General features: G+C 55.4%; 1 protein-coding gene across 4 annotated transcripts in view; it reads left to right on the top strand.

Annotated features, from left to right (window-relative positions):
- Positions 1–3,735: 3,735 nt before the first annotated feature.
- The window catches only part of SAMD4A (sterile alpha motif domain containing 4A), a 106,212-nt gene continuing 98,099 nt past the window's right edge, over positions 3,736–11,848 (top strand). For all 4 annotated transcript variants that reach the window (XM_076345727.1, XM_076345726.1, XM_076345728.1 and 1 more), the window contains exon 1: positions 3,736–4,198. In XM_076345727.1, the coding sequence (XP_076201842.1) occupies positions 4,003–4,198 (196 nt within the window). In that variant the 5' untranslated portion in view covers positions 3,736–4,002. The remainder of the gene's footprint in view (positions 4,199–11,848) is intronic.

Below are 11,848 nucleotides of genomic sequence, written 5' to 3'. Positions count from 1 at the left end.
GCCCTGCAGAAATGCTCCGGCTGGATCCGCGAAGATCCCGGGGTCCCCCAGCAATTGCCGTATAAAATAGAATTATCCTGCGTCTCCACTCGCTCTGCCTTGTGTTTGCGCAGAGCTGGCTGGGGTGCCTCTGCTCCCAGGACACAGTGTCTGCACGTTGGATGCTCCATCCGCGGGGAAGAGAGTTGACCGCGGAGGTGTTGATGAGTCCCTCCACCCCGGCTGATTAGCCCCGGAAAAGGAGATTTGCTTCCAGCCAGCTTGGGGATCCTTATATCGCCCTGATCTGTACAGGCACCCGCCCCGCACTGCATCTAGTGATGCAGCAGGGTATTTCTTCCACGGGTCGCAGATACATTTTTTTAATTACCATAGAAACGTCCAAACATCACAGCGTACACGGTTACGTCAGGATCTCGCTCCTCCGCGTCTGCGTCCTGGGGACGCTATGGGGAATAGGTACTGTGGGGTCCCAAGTGGCAGGGGGGGTTCATTATCAGGCGCGTTCTCGATGTCTCCTGGAGCACGGGACAGACTCTGTGGCTTCAGTCCTTTTACTCTCGCTCGTTCATGACTTGCTGCACGTCGGGGTACACCGTCTCTCGCCAATCTGCCCGGCCTCGCGGAGGCTGCATTTGACGTTTCATCCCTAAATACTCTTCTGATCGCTGCTATTACCACTTCAGATGTGCAGAATGCAAAACCTGAGAGGCGTTATCGGCAAAGCAAGCTTGGCAACCCTTAAATTAGCAACATGCAAGCGTGCGGCGTTCTGCCCGGACCTCCTCGTGCCGTTAACGCCGGTGGTTTAACCAGCCTCGCTCCGTCTTCCCATGCAAGACGTGCACACCGGCGTGGCAGATGGTGTATCCTCGCAGCTCCGCGGGCCGTCCCTCAGCACGCCCGGACGGCGAGAGGACTGTCGGCACAGAGGTGAGGGGAAAGGGACTCTTTGATTGACCATTTATTAGGATGGAGCCGGAGGATGAGACAGATGGCTGGGGTTTGTTGGCAGGGAACTCCGCTCCTGTTTGTTTAATTAGTCACCAGACATACTGAAAGCTAAAGCGTGTTACGTGCAAACTCGTGAGCGGGGTGAGATGGACCATTTGCGCTTGACGTATAGGAGCTGCTGGAAGCGACTTGGTGAGCCGCATCTCGTCGTCCTGCTGCGGGATCGATGCTTCTGCACACGGGACTGGGCGTTCCCGGTGGCTTCGGGCAGCCTTCGTCTCCCCGCTACTTTTTTTTCCCCCAAATGAGACGGATTCAGACATGTGCATTGCTTTTTAAGCCGAAGGGTGCGCAAACCCGGAGTTTTCCTTTCTCCAGCACCCACCAGAGCACACGGCCACTTTTGGGGAGTGGATTCACCCGTGGAGGGGTTCAGCCCCTGGTTTGCCTCGATCCCATCGCGTCTCCCTCCCTCGCCATCTCCTGACACCCGAGCGGGTCTCGTACTCACCTCTGAGCTTCCCTGCCCGCAAAGCAACGGGGACGAGGAAATGCTGCAAAGGTGTCACTTGTTCCCCGAAGCACGAGCCGCGCATGGATCAGACATTTGACATCCTTTTGCTGTGCCCACAAATAAACACACTTTACACCGTTATTTATGCTTTTGGGTGGTTAAACATCGGAACAGGCTGCCCAGGGAAGCGGTTGAGTCCCCATCCCTGGAGGTATTTAAAAGACGTGTAGATGCGGCGCTGAGGGACGTGGTTTAGTGGGCATGGGGGTGTTGGGTCGACGGTTGGACTCGATGATCTTGGAGGTCTTTTCCAACCTCAATGATTCTATGATTCTATGATTCTAAAGTGTTAGATTCTGCTCGATATTTGCTGTCTCCTTGCAAACGCTTGTGCTTGGGGTTGGTTTTTTTTTTCCCCCCCATTTCCCTTCTTGGATATACCTGCATCACTCATCCCTTGAGCGTCAGGGAAATAAAACCTGCAGGGGAAATCGATAGCCCGAAACGCGGATCCTGCCCCGCTCTGCGCGCTGTCAGCGCTCGCGGGGTTAAATCCATCCCTCCCCACCGACTGCTCGCCAAAACCCCGGGGCAGCGTTTACCGCTAACCTCCTAAAAAAAAAAAACAAACCCAAACATTAAAATAATTGCAAAAAAACGCCTTTTCTGGCCGATGAGACATTTGCCGGGGCCGAAAGTAGCGGGTTTTGTTATTTTTTTCCTCCCTTTCTCAGGGAAAAAAATAGAACCCTGCCATTACCCCGCGCTCCGCTAGATGGTGGTTTCCTCCAGCGGGAAACCCGCAGCTGGGGGGGGGGGGGGGTCGGGGGGAGTGATTTCGGGGTACGGGCTCTTCTCCAGCCAGACGACACTCCCGAAGGAGGAGCACCCCGAATTCCCCCCGGGGGGGGGGTGTGTGTGGGGGGGCATTGCACGGGAGCGCGGGGAGTTGCAAGGGGTTTGCAAGGGTTTTGCAACCGGGGGCGGGGCAGCGGGGCGGGGGGGGGGGGGGGGGGAGACGCGCGCGCCGGCGGCGCGCGCGTCTCCCCCCCCCCCCCCGCCCCGCTGCCCCGCCCCCCATGACGTCACCGCTATGCAAATGAGCGGCATGTGGGGAGCGGGGGCTCGGCGCGCCGCCGGGCTCAGTCTCGCGCCGCGGAGCCGCCGCCGCCGCCGCTCGCGCCCCGCGCCCCCCCCTCTCCCCCTCCCCTCTCCCCGCCATGGCACGGCCCCCCCCGGCGCCGCGCCGCCCCCCCCCCCCGCGGCCGCTATGAGTCAGGTGAGTGTTTTAGTGCGGAGAGGGGTAACTTTTTTCGGGGGGGGGGGGGGGGGGCGGACGACGACACACGCTCCCTTCCCCCCCCCCCCCCCCCTTTAGCTGTGCTTTGCTGCAGTGGGGATACCCCCCCCCCCGGGTGCTGGGTGCGTGTGGGGGGCTTGCTTGTCCTCCCCGCCCCGCATGCTGTTCTGGATGCGGGGGGGGGGGGGGGGGGGGGGGAGTTGCTTATCCCGGGGTGCTGGATGCATTGCAGGGGTTGCTTATTCTCCCCCCCCCCCCCCCCGGGGGTGCTGGGTGTATTGAGGGGGGCTTCCCCCCATGCCTGGGTGCCGGGGGAGGGGAGTTCCCTTCCTCCCCTGGGGTGCTGGATGCATTGGGGGGGGGTTTGCTTATTCCCCCCCGCTGGATACATGGGGGGGGGTTGCTTATTCCCCCCCCCTCCCCCCCGGGGTGCGCTGGGTGCACTGCGTGGGGGTTGCTTACATCCCCCGCTTCCCCGTGCTGCTGGGGGGGTGCTGCCACCCTCTGCTGGGTGCAGTGGCAGTGGGTGCTGCCCCCACCTCCCCAAACCGGGCTTGGGGGGGGGGGGGTTGCTCCCGGCGTGGAGGGTGTCGGAAATCTGCTTGTTTGAGGAGGAGGAGGGGGAGGAAGGCAGCGGGGCTGCGGTGCCCGGGCCGCTGCGTGCCAGGGGACGAGGGCGAGCCTTCCTCCCCTTCCTCCTCTTCCTCCTCCGCCGTCCCCCCCCCCCCTGACGCCCCCCCTCTCTCTTCCAGGTGTGAGGCCCCCGGCGCCCCTCGCCGCGCCCCGCCGGGAGGAGGCAGCCCCCGTCGCTCCCAGCCCTGCCCGCCGCCGCCGCAGCCTCGCTGGGGGCAGCCCTGACGCTGGGGTTTTCCTTTTTTTGGCTTTTTTTTTTTTTTTTGGCCGGCCCCCCCCCCCCCCCCCTTCCCCCTCCCTCTCCCTCCCTCCCTCCCTCCCTCCCGTGTCGCCGTCAGGGAATCCAGCACTGCACCGAAGCCAGAAGAGAGGGAGCAAAACCCAACCCAGGCCGAAAGCTGCGTCCAAAACAAAACCCACCCTTTTTATTGCAAAGGAGATTATTTTTTTTTTTTTTTAAATTTTATTTTTATTATTATTATTATTATTTTTTAATCCTGACCCAAGACGTAGGGGAGGAAGCGGAGTCGGGGCGGGGAGGCTTTCCCAGTTATTTATTTTCTCCCCCCGCAGAGGTCTCTCCTCCGGCCACCGGCTCACCATGATGTTTCGAGACCAGGTCGGCGTGTTGGCCGGTTGGTTCAAGGGCTGGAACGAGTGCGAGCAGACTGTTGCGCTGCTCTCGCTGCTGAAACGCGTCAGCCGGACCCAAGCTCGCTTCCTCCAGCTCTGCCTGGAGCACTCCCTGGCAGACTGCACCGAGCTCCACATCCTCGAAGGGGAGGCCAACAACCCCGGTGAGTGGTTTTTTGCTGCAACCCTTCTTGAACGATGCTCTAATGCAGGCAAAATTAAAAAAAACAAAAAACAACAAAACAACACCCGAGAGAAGAGGGAGGTCGGGGAGCCAGGGCTCCCCGGCCTGATTGCATTAACAGCTTCTTTTCTTACGTTTTATTTTTCAAACGGGTGATGGCTTATTTCAGTTTGATTTTTCACGGCAAACTACTCCAGTCTATGGCGTGGTGTAACTACGGTAGCATGAATGATTGGTGGGGTTTTTTTTTCCTTCCCCCCCCCCCCCTTCCTCCTTCCATGCAGTTTCCTGTGAAATAAGTAAGTCAGGTCACGTAGAGTCTGGATTTTCTAGGCTTCTTTTGGACAACGTGGCTTGCTTTGCTTTCTGCAACATGCAGAAGCAGCCCATCACTACCTTAGACAAACTGTTATTTTCTAAAGGTCTGGGCAGCTGGGTTATCCTTTTATTTTTTTTTATTTTTTTATTTTTTTTTTTAATGTGGCAATTCCTATTTCATCATTCAGATCCTGTTTGGACGCATTTTTTCCTGCGGCTCTGAATACCCCCTTGTGTTTCAGCAGAGCTCTAAGAAAATATGAGTAGACCGTTTTATGTTACTGAACGTACAGGACGCATTATAGAAAATGTGCATGGCTACGAAAGTATGTTTTGGTTTTATTTATACCCCATTACAAGTTACTCAACTCCGCAGAAGTAAACGGAGTTAGAGCAGTATGAACGTGGCATAAGCGATGGGCGAACTGCGCTGTGTGTTAACGTGTTTATTTACGGGTGTGTATGCATTGCAAACACGTATGTTCCTCCTAAGTGTGTACGTGCAGATATAACGCAGGGATGCAAGTGGCTTTAAGCAGAGTTTCTGAAATGCAGAGTATGAGCAGGGAGGGCAAAATCTGTCTTTAAGTTGCATAGTTCCGTTTCCCCAGCCTCTCCAAAAAAAAAAAACCAAACCAAAAACAAAACCAACTAAAAAAAGCAAAGCAACCTCTCCCCCCCCCCCCCCGCTCCCGTTGCAAAGCATTCCTTTTGTTTAAAATCCCGGGGCGGGGGGGGCCAGCAGCTCTCGCTTTCCAGGCTGTGCATGTCGAAGCGGTGCCGGGGAGCAGCCGGCTGCATTTCGCGATAGGTGGAAATCTTGCGGGCTGACGGCGGCCGGATCCCGAACAGAGCCCCCAGTGTTGACGGGGCGGGAGGAATGCAGGGTCCTTCTCCAGCTGTTCCCTATTAGAGCACCGAGCCGGCAGGATTTGGCAGCTGCCTGCGCTGCCATTTGATGACAAGGTCCAGCGCAACGCCGTGTTCGACCGAGGATGGATTTAAGTCCTTCTGCAGGAAACCAAGCCCGGGGCTGCTCCGGCGCAAAGGGATCGGGGCTGGCTACGGGGGGGGGGGGGAAGCAAGGCTGGAATTGGCAGTTCCCTTATATAGCTCTTAGGAATGAGAGGGAGGAATGCTGCCGAGTGCGTCTGGGCGCAATACTGCTGGTTTTATAAACAGCTGAAGGGCCGAACCTCATCCATTTGGGTGGGGAGGCCCCGGGGGGGGGGGGGGGGCGCAGGGAGGGAGCATGCTCTCTAAACTCGGCTGCTCCGGGATAAATGTGCAGCCTCCCATGCCGGCCTTAGCGCAGGCTTGCTGCGATTCCTGCTGCAAGTCGGCGTGAGCGATGTATTTTTAGGTTTTAGTTGTTTATCGGCATCGCGGTTTTTCATTCAAATTGTGGTTTTGGCGGTAGCCGTGTCCCCTGGGTCGGTCAGGTAATCAGAGGGGGGTGATTTACCTCCTGACTGCAGAAAAGGTGAATTACGAAGGAAAACAGCGTTTTGAAGTCTTCCCAGATACGAAGTCAGGTACGGCCATCTGCGTGGTGGCGTTTGCTCGCTGTAAGCCAGGGTGGAAAGCAGGGGTTGGACCCTTCCCATCTCTACTCGTGCGAGCAATTCCTGCTTGCCCCTGTAATCCCATTGACCTTGCTTGGCGCGAGGATTTCTCCTGCGAGCGAAGCTTGGCATCCAGCCTCCTGCCTGTCCCTTAGTGCGTTTGTGGAGCTGCTGCCTGCACTTTCCCTGACGTTTCTTCCAAAAATGAGCTGTTCCTCCAAGCCATTTGTAACTCCGATAGCAAAACCTGGATCCGTTGAGTTCCTCTTGCTCACCGAACACCCCTCCGTGCGGCTTTCTCGTGGGATGGACATATCCGTGCATCCTGCGGGGCAGGACATGCACTTTTCCGAGCCGTACAATCCTGTTGCGGTGGAGGGAAGGGTAGCTGAGGTTTGCAACCAAGAACTGTTGGGGAGTAGCTTTTAGTCTCCAGTGTTAATGCTGCCTTCTTCATAAAACCACCTGTATTTTTTTTAAACCGCTCCTATTCAGCACCCATTTCACGGTCTGGCATTTGTCACTTGCCTGGCAATGGAATCACACCAAGTTCTTCTGAAAAGCAGCAGCATCATCTAACCTTGCGTTACTCTTTACTGTTTGAATCCCGTTGTTTGCTTAACTGATTTGGGCTCAGTTCCCTCCCAGGCTGGGGCTGAGGTGGCTCCTGGTACGTTTTCCCAGTGTTTGCTGACTTGGAAATGGTGGCTCCCTGCATGTAGGTGCCCCACCAGCATCCTTGTTGAGGTTGGGGACGTGGCGACAGTGGGTGTGCAAGGGACTGCGGGGTGACGGCGGTGCGCAGCCTAAATAGGACGTAGGAGCTGGCTGTAAGACGTGGTGTGGTCACCTTCGGTGAAGCATGGGTGAAATCCTCCCGTCTGGTGAGGGGTGTCACCACGATTTAAGCAATGCTAGCCTGAGTGCAACGTGCTGTCTAACGTGCCGGAGCAAGTGTCTGAATTGACTTAAACGGTGGGTCCTCGTGAGAAACGAGTTGCTTTTGTACGTGCGAGACCGGTTGCTTGCCCCAGTCCCGTTGGGGAGGTGGGAAAACTTGAACGTTACCCCTAGTTCGCGGCCGTTAGAAGGAGGTGGCAGCTCTGCTGTGTTCCTTGGTGGATGGGCACCATCCTTGGCAATATCATCACCGACAACTGAGATCAGGAGGGGGCCCAAACGGAGACCGGAGCATGAAATCCTCACTGGCTGGTGGAGCTGGGCTCACGAGCCTTCGGGTGGGTGGACCAGGCATGGAGGAAAACTCCTCTCAGCAAAGGTGTCCAGGTTGTTTCTTGCCTGGTAGACTCCAAATGAGAGGTCTGCTGTACGGCAGATGAGATGGGGAAAACCTCAAGGAAGAAAATAACTCTTTTTAACTAGTTAATTAACATGGAGAAGCAAGTCTATTTATTTTGGAGGAGTTCTCTCTTATTTTTTTCCCCAAGTGTAAGGGTATTTTTGATAACGGCAGCCGAGCCCTCCTCGTTAGGACTGCAAACCTGATGTGGCTCTGCTGCGTACAGCCACATGTGACCCTCAAAAAGGCCTGAGGAGCCTCCTGCTTCTGTGGCTCTTTGGATAGCTGCTCAAGCACGGAGGGGTGGATATAACCACGTCGCCCACCTCGGATGAGAGACATCTTGCAAGAAAACTACGCCGGTGTCTCGGAGCACACCGGAGATGTGACTGCACGTGGTGCAGGGGCTGCGCAGATGGCTGCGAGACCACCTGCAATCCGTAGTGCGTTTACAGGTATTGCTTGATTATAAAGGTAAAATAGAAGTGAGAAGCGAAGACGGAAGGCAATCTATACGTTTCTTCATCGGGTGAAGCGTACAGCTTGCGGTTATCCTGCATGGTGGCTATGAGTAGCGTCACAGAGCTTTAATGGTTTAACTGGTGAAGAACGTGGGTTGCTGCTAATTCAGTTTGAGCGCGAACGGCTTGGCCTGCCGTGCATGGAGAAGAATATGGAAACCATATCATCCGTGCACAGAAATAGAAGTTTCAGGTATTACATAGCGCTATTTAAAAGCCTGCTATAACTTCCTTCCTTCCTTCCAGCCTGGCCTCGCTGGGCGGCTTCGGTCTCAGCTGCTCGGAGCCGTCAGGACGCGGCGACCTCCTCCGAGCCGCCAGTAAAGGTCAGGCAGGAGCGTAATGTGCCCTGTGGTGGGAGCGGGACCCGTGCCTCTCCTGCGCCCGCCGGCTGGGGCCGAGACGCCGAGGGGTGCCGGGTATAGCCGCTCCGCGGGTTACAGACCCGATGAGGAGACGGAGGCTGCTGTATCCACAAAACCTGGTCCGTTGGCTTTTGACACTGAGTGCGGGATGTGCTTCTGCTCCCGCCTGCTCAGGCATTCACTCTCTGACGGCCAGGGGGGTGACTGGGATTTTCTTGGGACTTCCAGAGTAGTCCCACATTCCATCCCACCAGCCCTGGCTTCGGAGCTGCCGCGGCTTCCTCGCTCCTGCAGTCTCTGCCGGCCGACGGAGACGGCCGAAGGCTCCTGTGGGTCCTCCAGGCATCCAAACACCCACCTGCGCTGATGGTAGCAGAGTGGCAGCTCTTGGTTTTGAAGGACAACAAGCTTGCTTTGCCCCGTGCACAGGACATTAACTACCTCACATGTTAAGGCCAAAATCTTTATTTCATTTCGGCAGGCTGTCAAGTATCACAATGAGAGCATCAAAATGACCTAGATTTCTCGTCCTGGGAAGGACTGGCTGGAGGAGGAGACGAGGGTTGCAGGGAGCAGTAATGTCTTTAATTAGACCAAGTGATGCAGCTGGAAAAAATGGCCAGGCATGAAGGTGCACCAGCTCAAAGGAGGGCTTGTATGGTTGTGGCGGTTTTTTTTTTCCCCCCAACTGTACCAGCTGGTCTATTAAAAGGTATGACATGTTCCTGCAGACCTCGCCTCTTATATCCTTAGGTCGTTGTTGCTGCCCTACAACTGTTGCTGCCGCCCCGGCCGCAGACAGTCTCCCAGCTCATCGGGAAGCTGCTACCCCTCCGCTGTGTGAATTTTGCAGTTCGCCCCCAGCGTCCCCCACTGATGGAAAACCATCCCAGTGCCCAGTTTGAAGATGATTCCCAGTTCTTTTTGTTTCTCTTGGCTTACCGTTGCATTGCGATGCTGAGCTGTAGTTTAAGTGCCCTTGGGCTGCACGAGAGCATCGCTGGGCTGTCCCACGGGGGGGACCCGAGGGGCCAAGCAGGCATCCTGGGAGGAGGACGGGGCAGGGAGGGAAGCTCCCTGCTGGGTGGGAGCAATAGGAAATTTTTAAGTGCAATGCTGGATGTTGGCATGGCGTGCTCCCTCTGCTCACTTGTCTCGGCCCGGAGGGGGGTGTGAGCAGCCCTGCCGGCCCTGCTCATTAAAAATCATGAGCTGGGACTCTTAAATGGAGAGATCTGCTGGGAAGTTGGACACTGGCTTCTTTTAATCTGCATGCTGTTGCTTGAGCTGCTGCCATGCATCTTGCCCAGGTTTTGTTTGCAAACTTGAGGGCTAAAAGCTATCTGCTGGCTTTTTTGGAGAATAGCAAGGGGAGGGGTGTAGAGGTACAGAGCAACGTTAGCCAGGGGCTTCGAGCGAGGCTACGCACCCAGTACTCTCTTGCAACTCGAATATATTTTTATTTTTAAAGGTGCTTTCAGAGCAGCTATGGGAAGCGCCGCAGGCCAGCATTTGGCTCACACCAGCCCTGGCTGGAGGCAGGTCTGTGGCGCGGCGTGAAGGCGGCTCCCCTTCGCTCTCCCCTTCGCCCCGTTGATGGGACCTAGAGGCGACGCCTCTGGGCTTGCGCTTAACTCCTCTATATTTTCTCCTGTTTGCTTAAAAACGCCTTCCCTCGCGGTTCCTGGCACGCGTCCCTTGCAGTCGGAGAAGGAGGGAGAAGCTCCCTGTGGCTCGCTCCCAAAGCACCGGCAGTACGAATGGCGAGGTCTCCTCCACGGGGCAGAGCTAACGGGGGGCTGGGTCGTTCGGGTGGCGCGTGTGCCTCTTCCCGTGTGGCAGAACTTGCCGGGGGAAACTTTTTTTTTTTTTAAGTAGCAATGCTTAAAATGGGAGGGAGGGAGGAAAAAGTTAACTAACGAGGACAGCGTGGTTTGCTGCCTGGAGCATCGTGTGGTGCAAGTGGGTCGGTGCTTTCTCCCGAAGAGACTTTTCTGTACTTTGCAGTGTCCTTTTAACCATTTTGTCATATAATGCATGCCTCGGCGAGGGGCCTGATGTCAGGGTTAATTTCCCCGCTGACTGCAGTTGGGGAAAAATCCCACTGTTGAAGTTCACGTAGAAGATGCAGAGAAGCATTTCATGCATCGTGACAGACTTGAGCTGGAGTTCTCTGCCCGGACCTGCTGCTTGTCCCTTGATTTCTATCCAAATGCTACCCCTTCTGTGCAGGTATCTCGTGTTTGCTCTTGGAAAAGTAGTCGAGGTTAAGTTCTGCCCCACAACAGTGGGTGCAGGGAGGCTGTACGTGAAGGGGAGGAACCGCACGGGGCATCCCTGATGGTGTACGGCAGTCTTCAACCCGTCAAGATGCGGATTGATGGGAGAGGTAAAGGATAGCTTTAGATCAGGAGCTGAGTAAGAACCAACTGTAGAGCCATCGATTAAAATAATCTAGTTTGCAAATACACTTATCTTCAAATGAGATTAAATGGATGAATGGGGAAAGCGCTCTGCTCGCAGCCCGGGCCGTTGCCAGTGGATCATCGTCTGTGTGGTTACGTCCTTCGGCGTGTCGTCTGAACAAAGCTGCGTGCCCATCTCGCCATTTATATTTTACACGTTCGTATTTGGGCCAGTTGCTTTTAAAACAGTTGATGCTCCGGTCGGCCAAAGTTTCCTGCAAAGTTTCCCTGAAGCAGTTGGTGAAGGTTTCTGCGGACCAGGTGGATCACGGTGCGAATTCCCATCTTCCTGCAATTTCCCAAGCCCTGGCCGTTCTTATTCTCATCTTCCACCAAAAAATACCATTATTATTTATTTAATTTATGGCCCATGAAAGCAATTTTTTTTTCCAAGCTGGGAGTTATGTTTGCAATCAGCGTGAGTAACTGAAATAGTAATTAGTGTGAACGCGTGCTTTATTTTAAGATGCATTCGTCAGTGCTTTAGCTCTCCAGCTTCGTGCTTGTGTCTAATGTTACCGCAGATAACTGTTTGGAGAAAGGGCACCCCGTGCGCTACCACCTCATCCAAACCCCAGGGGTCAGAGCTGGCAGCTCCTCGGGGCTGGATTCATCAGAGGGTGGAGAAGCTGGTGTACTACAGCGGCTGCTGGGCTGTGTTTTGGGGTTCCCACCTGATCACCCCACCCTTCTCCCCACTTCTTGTGTGACGCCAGGTGAGCGCAGGAGGTGATGGCAAAGCACAAGTCGTCGTGTTTGAAGCCCTTTCTGTCTGCAGAAACCCGGGAGTGGGGCTTGGCTCCAAGGGCTGCAGCTGGGATGAACCCTTACACGAATCGTGTGTGCATATATACCTCTGAGCATGCACATGCCCCTTGTATTTTCTCTATTTTCACTGAATAAACAAGAGCGTTATGTTTTTTGCTAACTCTTGGTTACGCAAGAGCTACTAAGGGATCTAAAAGAGGCTGCAGGCCCTGATGCAGGGGATGCGCAGGCTTGCATGCTCACCCCTTTTCTCTTAAAAAACCGATGTGTTTATTTTTGCAGTGCTCTGGTCCTAAGAAGGAGACCCAGAGATTTGCAGAGGTCGCCA

This window comes from Aptenodytes patagonicus, chromosome 7 (assembly GCF_965638725.1).
Source record: "Aptenodytes patagonicus chromosome 7, bAptPat1.pri.cur, whole genome shotgun sequence".
NCBI classification, from domain to species: domain Eukaryota; kingdom Metazoa; phylum Chordata; class Aves; order Sphenisciformes; family Spheniscidae; genus Aptenodytes; species Aptenodytes patagonicus.
This window is presented reverse-complemented; position numbering and strand designations above follow the sequence as displayed.